This window comes from Pempheris klunzingeri, chromosome 6, assembly GCF_042242105.1.
Source record: "Pempheris klunzingeri isolate RE-2024b chromosome 6, fPemKlu1.hap1, whole genome shotgun sequence".
NCBI classification, from domain to species: domain Eukaryota; kingdom Metazoa; phylum Chordata; class Actinopteri; order Acropomatiformes; family Pempheridae; genus Pempheris; species Pempheris klunzingeri.
The window spans coordinates 16,124,164-16,139,638 of record NC_092017.1 but is presented as its reverse complement, the minus strand read 5'-3'; the positions used below and the strand labels follow the sequence as shown (position 1 = coordinate 16,139,638).

The 15,475-nt window shown below is 42.0% G+C and overlaps 1 protein-coding gene across 14 annotated transcripts in view; it reads left to right on the top strand.

Moving 5' to 3' along the window:
- The window catches only part of adgrl2a (adhesion G protein-coupled receptor L2a), a 94,304-nt gene that overhangs the window by 54,376 nt on the left and 24,453 nt on the right, over window positions 1–15,475 (top strand). For all 14 annotated transcript variants that reach the window (XM_070832718.1, XM_070832719.1, XM_070832726.1 and 11 more), the window contains one exon: window positions 2,662–3,462. In XM_070832718.1, coding sequence (XP_070688819.1) covers window positions 2,662–3,462 — 801 coding nt within the window. The remainder of the gene's footprint in view (window positions 1–2,661; window positions 3,463–15,475) is intronic.

Genomic DNA, 15,475 nt, shown 5'->3' with positions numbered 1-15,475 from the left:
TATTAGTAGAAATTACTTTTCAAGTCAAAGGAGTTTCATAAAACTAAAATTAGATAAACCACATTTTTCTGATATAAACTGTAGCTTCAGTAACCTATAATAAGAGACGGTTGAACATGTTTTTATAATGATTTATATTCATGGATTTGTCTTGAGCTTTTTTGTACAAATAGTGAGAGCAAGTGTCATTGAGTGACTGAATCTGTGATGCCCTTCTTTCGTCAACAACATGACTTGAACACTCGTCTAGTCTGACCTAGGCTTTAGACTAACCCGGGAAACATTTTTTCTGAAGAATGTTTATGAACTATTTATAAATAATTTTCAGTGTTGTCGTTGCAGTTAAAGAAAAAGTCAGTTCCTTTTTTTTTTTTTTACTTTTTATGTCTTGTGATTTGTGTTATAAATCACACACTGACATCTGAGATTTATGGCTTGCATAATGCTTCTTAGCATAGCTGACTTCAGAGTGCCTTCTTTGAATGAGCCCTTGTTGGCTAATTTATAGAAGACTTGTATCATAAAGTGCAAAATAACTCCACAAATTAAGTTCAGTGTTGTACTGTGGAATTAAATACATGTTTCAACAGTGACTGCACACAAGTTCTATTAATGTACTTTACTCCAGTGATTTACACTGATTACTTACTTCCTTGATAAGGCCATAATTAGTTTGTTATTTTTATCAGTTATTTTCTGTGTACTATGGAGTGTTAGAGAGAGACTTTTCTAGATGTTTTATAGCTGTTACATTGTTAGAATGGCATTTTAATTGTATTCATATCTATTTCAAAGATACAGCAAAGAGTTATATACTACTCTGTGTCTAACAAGAAGATGGCACCTTTTCTTTTTCTTGGAATTCGGATTGATTTATGGTGGTGGGTGGATTAACACAGACCACATTTTGAAGGCAGCTTGGTTTGGCCTTTCAGAAAAAAAAAAACAGACTCATGTTAACTGAAACTTTATTTAATATAAATCAACCAAATGATGCCATATTTTACTGCAATTAATACTAGTAGTATAGCATCTACAGGATGGAGTCAATGTTTTACTGACCCATAGTCATTTTTACATTATCTATAACTACAGGGAGATCATTCCCTCGAATCTTAAGAATTGCTTGTCTATGTATCAAACAAAAATGAAAAAAAGATTTTTACTTGTGAATGTGAGACATTGAAAGTTATGCCATTAGGGAAAGCACATATCCGCAGGTAGTTGGCAGTCTGACAGATATGAAATCCATCCACCACTGTGCTGTAAACCCATTGTTATGATTGGTCACGATCACAAACGTGATCGGGCCATTCTTGATGTTCTAATCTAATCCTTTTTCTAAGTTAGGACCTTGACGGCTGTGTCACCTTTCTCACAACTGTCCTGCTTTCTCTGAATAGGTCTACCCGTCTTTGTCCATGTCTCGTAATGTGTTTTTGCATATGTAATCATAGCGATGACAGTTAATTCATATTAATCTTTTTTTTCCCTTGCCCCCTTTCATTCTCTCTTCCAACGCGTAAAATAGAAGTGGAGCAAAAAGGTAAATAACAGACACGATCCAAATCCTAGCTCCTTGTTTTGTGGCATCTGGTTGTAAACTACCTATTTTCCCATGGTGGCCTCTACAAAACCATCGCAGAAGTTATCTTCAGAATCTCCTAACTGTAATGTTAACGGCCAGTGTAGTGCAACAAGGGAAGTGAGGCTGGCCATAAAAAAGCACGCAAGCAGCCAAAAGATGTAAATGGGGGCGTATTGGCTGCAGTCCATAGGGGCTTCCTATACTCATTCTCTCTGGGTGCTTTTGCTACTCAGCAGAATCTCATATTGCCTGGCTTCCAAACCCCTTTCCATAGCATGCCATGGTAACAGTGTTTTTTGGCCCTTTTTTCAAACTATTGCTTTCTACTGTCCCTTTTCTCTCGAAGCCCCCCCCTCTTTCACACTCTTCTCCCCATTATTCTCACCTGATCACTTGCTGCTCTTTTCTCTTTTGATTCTTATGCCTCAGAGTAACAACCAAAACACCTCAAGAGACCCTTACTGAAAGGTTTTTTTTTTTTTTTTAATCTTAATGGTTGTGACGTTTGCACCACTTCGTAATGACAAGCCTCTCAGGTATATACCGTAGAAATGGTGGTGTAACTGAGAAACATCTAAGTACACACAAACATTTTGCAGACTCTGCTGACTCCTGCTCTCTCATAACCTCTCCCGTCTGTTGCCAAGTGACTTTAGTTGGCTGCATTTTTTTTGTTTACAGGACCAATTGTTTCGTTAAGTTTTGTTTCTGTTCTATTTCCCCTCATTTGTGTTCTACTCCCAACAGTAAATGTCTATGAGGCCAAGCTTCTTTTTCTTTCAGACTACTTTATATATTTAAACATTATGCTTAATAACTTTCCTATTCCCTTTTTTCTTTCTATGCACAAAACCAAAATCCTTATTCTGCTTGTGAATATTGGCTATAGTTGTTAGTTGTGTTTTGGCCACTCTTTAACGCGTGTCTGTCCCCGCTCCTCGTGGACAACCTGTAAATCAATATGAAGACATTAGAGATAATATGGATGTTACATATAATGAAGTTTTGTATGGCTTTATTTTCCACATGTTAACCCGTGTCTGTTTCTTATTCTACTCTTCTCCCACTACTAGTTTTTCTTTGTCCTGGGACTCTGAAAGCTGTCGGTGATCCTTCCTTTCTATTTGAAGCGGAGCAGCAAGCTGGTGCCTGGTGCAAAGACCCACTGCAAGCTGGCGACAAAATCTACTTCATGCCCTGGACTCCTTATAGGACAGACACTCTCATTGAGTACTCCTCCCTGGATGACTTCCAAAATGCCCGGCAAACCATCACCTACAAGCTGCCCCACCGTGTGGATGGGACCGGATTTGTAGTCTATGATGGAGCAGTATTTTTCAACAAGGAGCGTACCCGCAACATTGTGAAGTTTGACTTGAGGACCCGAATCAAAAGTGGTGAGGCAATCATCAATAATGCCAACTACCACGACACGTCGCCCTACAAGTGGGGTGGTAAAACAGACATTGACCTGGCGGTAGATGAGAACGGCTTGTGGGTGATCTATGCCACAGAGCAGAACAACGGCATGATGGTAATCAGCCAGTTGAACCCCTACACGCTACGATTTGAGGCTACCTGGGACACAGCCTATGATAAGCGCTCAGCCTCCAATGCCTTCATGGTTTGTGGAGTACTCTATGTGGTCCGCTCCACCTATGAAGACAATGAAAGTGAGGTCAGCAAGAGCCTGATTGATTACATTTACAATACCAAACAGAACCGTGGGGAATACGTTGATATCCACTTTCCCAACCAATACCAGTACATTGCAGCTGTGGATTACAATCCGCGAGATAACCAGCTCTATGTGTGGAATAATTTTTACATCCTGAGATACAATCTGGAGTTTGGCCCACCTGATCCAGCACATGGTAAGAACTCAGACCCACAATCATTTCTTTTGCAGACAATACTGTTAAATTGCTTTGCCAAAATCGTGATTTCAGTCGCTGGCAAGTACACTTTCATATTCCTTTGGTATTCCCCATCTATGTATCAAGTGTCACAGCTGACTGATTTTTAATTTAGAATCTAATATGTTCTAGATATGTTACGGAAGCTTTGGAGTGTAGGAAAGCATCTCAGGGGGTGAAGTGAGTGGGGCTGTGTGGTAAACAACACCTCGAAGCCAGTTACCATATGATAAGGGATCAGTATCTAGGGGATTTTGGGAGGTTTACCATCCGGGCGTTCCCTGAGTCTTTGGTGCTAAGGCTCAAGGGACCCCTGCTAGCATAGACCTTTTTTTTAAAGAGAGTTAGACAGAGAGAGGGAGATATATTTTCACCTCTGGAAACATACATGCCCGAACAGGTGCAAAGTCTGGCCTGGGGCAAGGTTAGATCATTCCCCAAGTGAAACTCCAAATCTCCATTGGCCATTATAAAAAAAAAAACAAAAAAAAAAACTTCAGTCTCTGTTGGTGGAGTGTAAGGATTCGGTGTTCTGCCGAAGAGAGAAAGAGATGGTAGACACAAGGGAGAGGGATCAATCATCCAGGGTCACATCAGCAGCGTATGTTTTTAATTTAGCTGTCAGGAGATGAGGGGAGGCTAACATAGGCCTACGATAGTCCTTACACTGAGAATATAATAACAGTAATTATCTTAATCCCCACCACACCCAGAGTCCTAAGTCCACGTAATGCTCAACGCAGTTAGTGATGAGCCTTAGAGGTCAAGCAACTTTTCCACAGATTATCCAGGAGCTCAATATTTATTAATGTGTTTGCTTGTCCACTTTTCTATTGATAGGACATGGGCTTGGTGTGCTAAATTGGGTTCAGCCACTGGAACAGCATCAATCTATCCAGGCCATGACAAGCTTTACCGTAACAAAGAACATAGTCCATGTTGGAAAGCAAAATTAATATGCGGAGGAGGAATTGAGTAGAATACTGCCACAGTTGTGGGGAACAAGATAAAAAATGTTTTATTTTTTTATTTTTCCACATTGGAATAAAATGTTTCAAGTTTCTCCACTGTTAGTAAGGGATTTTTTAAAATAAATATTTGCGTATTGCACGAAAAGTTAGAAATTCAGGCGTATGCAGCAGCCAAAAGGTGTTTTCTTATTTTAGTCATGTCCAAAACAATGTCACACACTGTGTCAGAGCATTGAAATGAGCTGATTTGAAACAGTGTCTTTGCAGACAGCTGCGGTAAAAGTGGTAATATTACCTTTTCTGCCATCTAATAAGAATAAATTGTAACATATCTTGATACGCCAATATGCTTTTATATACAGTAAACTGATTATTAGGTAGTCAAGCAACAGCCTCCACAACAGCCTTTATTTTCAGCTTGGCTGTTATGGATTCTTGAAATAAGCTGTGCATAGTCAGACTGCACGCTCAATTGATTTATTCATTTTCTGAATGGACACTGATTACTGATAGTGAAATCAGAGGCTTTAACAGAATCCACCTTTAAATAAGACTGCATTATGGTTATTTGTGTGTGTGTCATGTCTGTGCTAGTGTGTGAGCGGGAAATTTTTTTTACAAGTGTTTATTCACACAGTCAGACCGCCCAAACACCCAAAGGAACCAACTTCCTTTCCTCTAGATTATGTTTAGAAACATACAGTACCTGATGTACTGTTTTTCTCCTCCGGGCTTCTGCATTCACACATCTTTATTTTAATGTCAACGAGGACTCTGTTCTTTCCTCTTGACAAATGAGACGTGAGCCTGGCCCTGCTGCTGACTAATGTATGTTGAGTTGCAGTCGATGAATGCAAGGGAGAATGGGCCAGGATGATCATCAAGATGTCAATAAACTTGTCCTCCCACATGGCTGATGTTGACACATAAATGATGGCACTTTTTTTCTGGCTGTCACTGGATGCCCTCTCTCTGATATCTTGATGTTTGTTTCAGTGCCTGCTTCACTAGACACTGAAACAAGCTATTAGAATGCTTTTGTGGTGTTAAAAGTTGAAGATACATATTTTGAAGAAAGAAAGAAAAGAACATATCAGCTTTGCTCAGATCACCACATGTGAAAGCTTAGCGCATTCATGTGCAGAAAGCATTGTTAGTGCAATGGAGCATGGGTAATTATCAATGTATAGTGGGGCAAAAAAGTATTTAGTCAGCCACCAATTGTGCAAGTTCTCCCACTTAAAAAGATGAGAGAGGCCTGTAATTTTCATCATAGGTACACTTCAACTATGAGAGACAGAATGGGGGGAAAGAATCCAGGAAATCACATTGTAGGATCTTTAATGAATTAATTGGTAAATTCCTCTGTAAAATAAGTATTTGGTCACCTACAAACAAGCAAGATTTCTGGCCAAGACCAAAGAGCTGTCAAAGGACACCAGAAACAAAATTGTAGACCTGTACCAGGCTGGGAAGACTGAATCTCCAATAGGTAAGCAGCTTGGTGTGAAGAAATCAACTGTGGGAGCAATTATTAGAAAATGGAAGACATACAAGACCACTGATAATCTCCCTCGATCTGGGGCTCCACGCAAGATCTCACCCTGTGGGGTCAAAATGATCACAAGAACGGTGAGCAAAAATCCCAGAACCACATGGGAGAACCTAGTGAATGACCTGCAGAGAGCTGGGACCAAAGTAACAAAGGCTACCATCAGTAACACATTACACCGCCAGGGACTCAAATCCTGCAGTGCCAGACGTGTCCCCCTGCTTAAGCCAGTACATGTCCAGGCCCGTCTGAAGTTTGCTAGAGAGCATTTGGATGATCCAGAAGAGGATTGGGAGAATGTTATATGGTCAGATGAAACCAAAATGGAACTTTTTGGTAAAAACTCAACTTGTCGTGTTTGGAGGAAAAAGAATGCTGAGTTGCACCCAAAGAACACCATACCTACTGTGAAGCATGGGGGTGGAAACATCATGCTTTGGGGCTGTTTTTCTGCAAAGCAACCAGGACGACTGATCCGTGTAAAGGAAAGAATGAATGGGGCCATGTATCGTGAGATTTTGAGTGAAAACCTCCTTCCATCAGCAAGGGCATTGAAGATGAAACATGGCTGGGTCTTTCAGCATGACAATGATCCCAAACACACCGCCCGGGCAACGAAGGAGTGGCTTTGTAAGAAGCATTTCAGGGTCCTGGAGTGGCCTAGCCAGCCTCCAGATCTCAACCCCATAGAAAATCTTTGGAGGGAGTTGAAAGTCCATGTTGCCCAGCAACAGCCCCAAAACATCACTGCTCTAAAGGAGATCTGCATGGAGGAATGGGCCAAAATACCAGCAACAGTGTGTGAAAACCTTGTGAAGACTTACAGAAAACGTTTGACCTCTGTCATTGCCAACAAAGGGTATATAACAAAGTATTGAGATGACCAAATACTTATTTTCCACCACATTTTGTCTCTCATAGTTGAGGTATACCTATGATGAAAATTACAGGCCTCTCTCATCTTTAAGTGGGAGAACTTGCACAATTGGTGGCTGACTAAATACTTTTTTGCCCCACTGTAGATGTTAAAGCTGTTTTCTTCAAGGAAAAGGAAAGCATCTGTAGGTTTTTGATTCGACCACAGATTTTTCTTCATCTAGAGAATTTCAAAGCATGTACAGAGGATGAGTCATTGCAGGGGGTGAGAAGTAATGCCACTGAAAAGTCTGCAGCCATCCTACTCACCTTTTTTCCTGTTTTTGCATATTTCAAATGCACAAACAACTCTGTTACATGATTCAGTCCATCATGGAATGCAATCATATCAAAGTGATGTTGAGACTTTGTGTGGCAGACAGTTGGGTTCTTGTCAAGTCCAATAATGTCACTCGTGTTGAGGCAAGATCATCTCTTGTAGGATTATGGGGGAGTGGACAGGGTCACATCCAACAAGCGGCTCCACTGGAAGTGGACATTAAATGGGTCAGTAAGCCCCTCTCTTGGCTTTGACCAACAGCACCGTAATCCACTCGTTCAACCATGGCTTCATGCCTGTTTTCCTTCTTGCATATAGGGGCTCATAAAAACACATATTCCTTTGTTGCATCTTGTAAGTGAGATGATTAAACTGATTTAAATGAGGTATTCCCAAAGAAAACTCATTATGCACCCATTTCTATGGAACGTTTATTCATGCCAAGCTCTGATACGTGGTTTCAAACCACTGAGTAAGCATATCAAAAGCTATTTTTTACCACAAGTATGCACCAACTGGCTCTATTCACTGCCTCAATGGGACACAGGTGAGCTTCAGGAACCTTTTATTTATCCCTTGTCGCAAAATTAGATTCTGAGGAACCTCTGGGTAAAAGTCCCCGGCACTGCAGTTAACACCCACACAAATCAAGACCTCCTCTTTAATTGTTCAAATGTCAATACATTTGCATACAGCTTCGATCTTCGCTGCATCCTCAAATTATACACTTGCAAGTGGGGATTGTAAGGAAGACAATGACCCAATTTGTTTGAAATTATAAGGTATGGCTCACTGACGCGACTTGCCAATTAGCTTACAAAACTCTGCATGCGGTCAAAACAATGCCCTGTAGTTTGTGTGCTGTGAAAATGCTTCACAATGCAAAAATGCTCAGCTGTTACAGATGCTTGTGAGTCATACGCATTAGCAGTCACCCCAGAGAGCCTACCTCTTATAGTCTGATGAATATACAGCTCTCTAATAAGCACCACTATGATTCATTCCTGTCTTCTGCAGTGCTTACATAGAGGTCAACTTGTGCATGGCAACATTTAGAGAGAACGCTGGGAAAACAGAGAGAGATGGAGAGATATGGATACTTTTAACATCAGCCTCAAGCTTTCACAGCCATCTGAGGTGCTCGTGTAAAATGGCAGAGACTCTATGCGCTCACCAGTGGCACAAGAGCAGGGATCAGGATGTGTTAAAAATGGCCAATTTGTTTGTTTGTCCTGACAACAACCCCCCCACCCCCCCTCTCCCCAACCTCCTGTCAGCTGCCCAAGTGGACACAGCAGTGTGAAAGGAGAGGATATTGATGTGGAAAATCACCCTTTTCTGTCTTTGTTTTTCTGTCCTCCTGTCATATTCTCAATCTCGTGGCTTCTTTCCCTGTACGCTTCCATCTTATCGTCTCCCTCTCTCTGTCACTGCATCTCTTTCATCTCTCTTCTGGGTTCTTGCTGATTCTGTCTGTCTCTTTTCACTCCATTTTTTTTTCTCTTCTTTTTTTGATTCTTTTACCGGTTTTTCTGCCTGTAGACTCACATTGTAGTTGGTTCTCCTCCATGATGATCCACGAACTGTGCCCTACATCTGGATATTTGCATTTCTGTGCGTGCATGTCTATACATATATGCCTCTGGCTTCTCTCCTGGCTAGGCTAAAGCCTAGATCAGACTGTTCAAATCATGCCCAGTGACAGCAATACACACTAAACGACAGGATTTAAGTTAATCCTTAGCCGTGCCTTCTGGGAAACTGTATCGGAAACAACAGGACAAAGATGCCCACCACCCAGTTTTGTCATTCAGAAATATTTATCAACTGAGGGAACATTTCACAACAGTGTTTTTAACATTTTTGATAGATCCAGACATTTTTACCAAGTTGAACTGGGAGCTGCCTCTGATGTAAATTCCCTATTTGAGTGAAAGTTGTTGTTATAAGCAACTTCTCTCTGGTTCTTTCTCAACTCCTACAGGTTTGTTGTCAGGATCACACTGTCGTGGGTTGAATACACAAGCCTGGCCACCCAGGACCAGGCCAAATCAAAGACGTCAATATACACACCAATACTGCAGAAAACTGCCCAGAATCTGTGTAAAAATCCCCTATAAGGTGACTAAAAGGCTAGAGAGTTAAGTCTTAAATCTGTGTTGGTAGCAGTGACAGGTTAATTCAACAAGTCCCTTATTTTGTTACAGCACTGAAAGATGTCCCTAAATCCCAGAAGTTTGCCCAGCTTATTGATAATGTTTTGAGTCGTGTTTTGTGTAAGCTGGTAAATATTCTGGGATGTTAAGGCGCTATTGGGAAGTGTAGTTTTAGCTCAAGGCCTCATTCTCCATTCTTTATTCCTCCCATGTAGCTTTTTTAACCACCATTTTATGACATACTGTGACGTTATTCTGTCTACATCATGACCCGCTGGTCTCATTCTTAGTTATGATATAGGGGTGAATTTAACTGGGGCGATAAAAGGGGGGAAATCCCACGATGGGGATTTACTGTCTTGTTCACAATGTCTCTGATATTACATTGTGGGATAATACCTAACCACCTAGTGTCTGGTGGCAGTAAAGGCTATTCACAACATGAGGCCAGGAGGTCACCTGTTTCCTCTGAAATCTGATCATGATCTCTGCCGCTCCCCCTGCACTGGACGCTGTAAGACACGAGGGCCAGTTGCTGCCAGACAAGGAAGAACATTTCACCCCTCATCCAAAAACGCACCTCAAGATAAAGTTTTCTCATATTCCCAAGCTGCTAGTCACCACTTCTCTCTGGAACGCCGTGACGTTGAACAACTGTATACCGCGTGGCCAACTGATCTTCGCTGACAGCATACAAGCATGTGGGCAACAGCAAACCCGGGGTTATGATTTAGAATGTCACAAAAAGTTGTTTTACATAAACGAGAGAGAGGGGGGTGATTACGGTTACACTGAGCCCTATAGCCAAGGGGATCCGAAGTCTCTTGTTTGATTACAGTCTGACTGTGAAACAAGGCGCATTAAAAGAATTATTACTCAAACATCACAATGGTCCCCCATCACTCCCTGACACACGCCTTTGAGGAGATTTATTTCACACAGGCCTGAGTCTGTGTGTGTCTGTGCGTCAGAGTTGCTCTAATCGTGTTTGCGTGCTTTTTGTGTTGCACAGCTGTGTATGTGCGTGTGTTCTCGCATGCTTGTGTAGGTGCATTTGTTTGTACGTGTGTACATGATCATCTCTGAAATAGACACCCTTTCTGTTCGCACGGCATTAGATATCAGTCCGCTTGGCACACTTAGAGTTAATGCTTGAAATTTGAGGCACGTACAGTACAGAGAAAGCTGCAAGGAGAAAAAAAATAGGCTGTAGTCTGGCAGCTGCTATGTCTGTTCTATATACTTTGGTGTCATTCTGTGTGTGAGGGTGTATTTGAGTGTGTACATGTGTTTATAAGTGTGTCTGTGCTTGCGCGCGAGTGTGTGAGTGGGAGTGCACTCTGCCTGCCTGTGTCCATATGAATCAATGCGTCTATATTGTGGGAAAGAGAAATATTGGAGACAGCGGTAAATAACATAATCCAGCTATTAGGTTTTGTTCCCTAAGACATGGTCGTATACTGTACACACCCTCACAAGGACATGACTCATGGGAAATTATACGAATTTTCTCTCAGCTTTCTTCATATTTACTGCTGATACACAAGCAATCATACACCATGTTCCCCACCACAGCTACAAATGCAGCGCAGAGTGAAAGACGTGTAATCCAATTTCCTTTGTGTATTATTGTTATTATTGGTAGATATCAAAATGCATCACAAACGTATTATAAATCATCACACTATTTCATACTCAAGAACAGCTCCATTTCCATCTGAACTTAGCAGCAAGAGTGCATCCAGAGAGGACGAGGCGAAATGCACGCTTGAAAGAGGGATATTTCAGCGGCGGAGGAAATAATTTACACTTTGTTTTTTCACAGTTCAACACCTTATTTCAATTAACCTATGCTCTGTGTCGAATGACTTGAAAGCTGATGAGTTACTCATTTATTTTCCATCCACTAGATTCTCTTGGTCTCCTCACAAAGACCGAGTGTGGCTCCCTTCTAATGGCAGAATCAGACTTTGCTGGAGCTTCCGCTGGCTTCTTAACTTTTGCTGTTCCTCTTCCATTAAGAGGTGATAATCACCCTGGGGGCACATTTCACAGTGTACAAATGACACGATTCCTTTACTTTAGCAAGGAGTAAGTGTCTCACAAAATGGGAACAAAGAAGTAAATCTCCTAAGCAGCCTCGCTTCACACTATCATGAGATTATTCCATGACAGAGTAGAGGAGGGGACGAGTGAAATCTAATAATTCTTTTAACTTTTTATGTGGCAAATTAGCTGCAACAAGTCCAAAATGTGTGCTCCTTCACAAGATAAACAGCACCTGGTATTGTGTATGAAACATTACCCTGATGAACAAGCAGGGGCTGCCTACTGAAAGTAAAGCCGTTAAGCATAATATAAAAGACACACTCGCTTTCATTTGTCACCCTGGCATGACTACAGAGTCCTGGTAAAGTCTCATCTTAGCTCCCGCGTGTGTGTGTGTGTGTGTGTGTGTGTGTGTGTGTGTGTGTGTGTGTGTGTGTGTGTGTGTGTGTGTGTGTGTGTGTGTGTGTGTGTGTGTGTGTATGAGCGTGGGTGTTGTGTGTGCGTGTGTTCCTGAGTGCTTACGCGACAAGCCGTGTTCCTTTCCTGGATTCCCGTCTCATTGTCTGTCATCAATCCCAGACCTATAAGCCCAGTGGTAATAACAGAACTACTGAGATACATTCAAGTGCAACAATGCGTGGGTGTCGAATCACACAAAGAGGTTATGAATAAGTCTGTACCGACTATTGGCAGTACTTTGGAGAATATCACTCAGTGCGCTCACACTCTATGACAGCTAATTGAAGGTTCCCCTTGGGCTGAGTGCAGCAGAGACATAATAATCATGGATCCTGTCCTGGTTTCGCTATGTAGCCCAAATGTGGGATTTGCATCGTTTCTCATAATCAAAGGAATGTTGTGCTGGGAAGGTATTCAGTGGTGTCAAGCATATGTTGCCACAGTGGAAAGCAGAAATGTTTGGTCCATGTTATGAATCACAAAAGGTATGGAAAAGGCTGCTGCAGCTCTACCAGTAGATCAATACCCATCCCTCACAGTGGCTGCTTATAAACTTATCCACTCAGACATCTCTGTGAAGAAGTGACTGCCTGAAAAGGCTGTCCGTTTTAATACCTATGGGTTAATTCCTCTCAGCTTTCATTGGATCAAATTAAATTAAGCTATGGCATAAAGGTAATAAGATTATTGTGTTGCTGGCAGGATTACGGGCTGACACGCTATGTACACAGGAACAGCAGCGGTCAGAGAGGTGGCATTGTTTGTTTGTTAGATTGCACAAATCTCTCTGGGAAGTATAGCCTACACTCACATTAACATCTTTTTTCATACAGGAAAGAGGATTAGTTTGCATCATAAACATGAAATGAAACCTCCCAATAGGATTATTTTAGCCCTTTACTTATGTCCTTTTCATGATAGTTCTTTTTAATGAGGCTAATTTACCAATGTATTCCATGATGGTGCACACTGAACAGCTTTTAGCAATGCCGGCATGGCTTTTCTTTCTCGTGCAACACAAACATTGGCTCAGCAAATCCACCCAACGCCCCTTTCCCAAAGTTCGACATCCAGTTTGCAGTTTGAGGCATCTTCCCTCCATTGGACTGCTTTAGGAGAGCCAACCCCATTAGTGCTAGCCTTGTATTAACCAAGGCTAACATTAATTACTCCCACAGTTTCACCGCTGATAGCAGATGGCAACGAAAATTTTTAAAAACTTCAAAGTGATTTATTCGTACATGTTGTAACTAGAGCATGGAGCTCAACATCTCAGCAAGCCATGACAAGTAGCCTTCTTAAGTTAGGGGTGTAAACAAGATACAGTTGTTAGTTGACATGCTAAAGGAATGTGCTTGGATTACAGCAGATGCCTCTTTGATTTATTGGCCGAGGTTGTGAGCCCTTTATCTTAAATCATGCTGTCGAACAACGATTCATTTTCATTTTATTTCTGTCTGAATTCTAAACTCCCCACCCATGGAGTCTGGGAGCTTATCATTATCATCTTTCATACTTTGGAAATGAGAACCCTATAAAGGGCCCCACAGTTTCTTAGGAATCTTCTGGAGGTTTGCCAAGCCACTCCAACCCAGATGTTTAAAAACAAAACAATGATGTTAATTTACAAACTATGTCCAAACGCATTAATTTTCTTAAGACATAGCTGCACAACATTACATGCTGCAGTGTGTAAACGTAACCAGAAATTTGCAAAGTGTTTTTTAGACTATTGCTTTCACCCCTGTGAGTCTTCTCAGTGAGTCATGGAAAAACAACGGTTATAGCAATAAAAGGGTATTGGTGCAGAATAGAGACAGGCATTTCTCCCAGCCAGCTAAATGCTAGTGCTGAAAGGACACTAAGCACAGGTTGTCTCTCAGCCGCTGTGACAGGCCGTGCAGTCGAGAATTTCACTGTGTTGAGTAAAAGGATACAGGTGGGGGAGGAGGGACAAGAGAGGAGGAGGCTGAGGTGAAGCCAGCCAGCCAAATCTGCCTTCAGCTCAGTGTCAAAACAGCCAGTCAGCTGTGTACACCTTCATGTCACCTGCTTGTGTGTGTGCATGTGTTTGTGTGTATGGAGTTCTATAGCCCCCACCAGGGGGGAGCACACAGAGTCATCTTCTCTGGTCAATAGAGCCTAATTCGCCACAGGTAGCAGCCAGCCTCAAAGGCTATTTCCCTTCAGCTCTACTGTGCTGAAACCTCTCATGCACACCTTGGGGTGATAGTAGTAGCTGTGTGTGTGTGTGTTGGGGTGGGGGTGGGGGGTTGCTATCAGCCAGACCCATTATCCAATGGAGGCAATAGATATGGAGGTGTTGCTGCCTGGGGTCTGGCTGTGTCTCCTCCAATCCACTGGAAGACAGAAGCTGTCTTCTCATTTTCTGACTTGGCCCCATTGTTTCTGAATTTTCCTGTCATCGTCATCTATGTGTGCCTCCACTTCCCACCATCCCCCCCCACCCCCCTCTCCTCTATTTCCCCTGTTCTGCCTCTGACTCCCTCATCTCTTCGAAGTTTTCACTACCGGTTGTACTACCGAGAACAACTGTGCTCAGCTCAAGCAGTGTAACAGCAACTCTTCACATTCTCTGCATGCTCTACAGGCAGCCTAATGGAGGAAATCAAAGTGCTCAAATGCGATTAGATTCAGTATGCACACGGCATTCCAATCAGAGCTCCTTTGATTTATATAGCTTATCCTTCTAAATTCAACAAATGCTTTTTGGGGTGGAGGGGTCATGGTTTCTTTTTGTGCTTGAGATGTGGAGCAGATTTATGTCAAATAGTCGGTGTTTATCAACATTACATCTATGAAACTCCTTTATGTTCGACTTTTGTGAAATGTAATTATAGTGCTACTCGCACTGCTTTGGTGTATCACATGAAAAATGTCTTCATAGTTTTTCCTTAGTGGCTCATGTTAAATGTAAGGAGTGCACTATTTTCTCCTTCCCCGGGACTGAAACATATTGTTTTTGCCTGAGGCATTGCATGAGTTACTGCACACCTGCTTTATCAGAGTATGAATTGTAGCAAGCAACAACTGTAAAATGAATGTTGGGGCACCATAGCTACACATACAGGTTCTGTGTTGCTCTAGTGAAATTTAATCAGCCATGCCACAAAATCTCCCAGGCAAGAATGATTGCCAGGCGGAGGATGTTACTGTAATTATTGTCTTGTTCGCTGCAGACTGAGTACCTTGGATAAGCCATAGTCAATGGGAAGGCAAATACGCTCGTTGCACAAAGCACTCAGCTGCAATTTACACAACAGGATACTTCGATGTATAAGCATTACAGTGTTGAACATGTTGAGAAAAAAAAATTAGAAATGTTACTTGCAGGGGGCACTGTTAAGGTTTAGTGGTACATGAGGGCAGCTGCCCACCAGAAGGTCAGGGTTTGAATACCTGCTGAAGTATTGTTAGCGAAATACTCCACATCATTCGCCCCAGGAGCGCCACACTAATGAGCTGACCTCACACTGCAGCCGCAGGTCAAACTACCATTTGGTTTTGATTTTTATATTTTTACCAACAGAGCTGTATCACACTTTCATATGGACTGATAAATATGTAT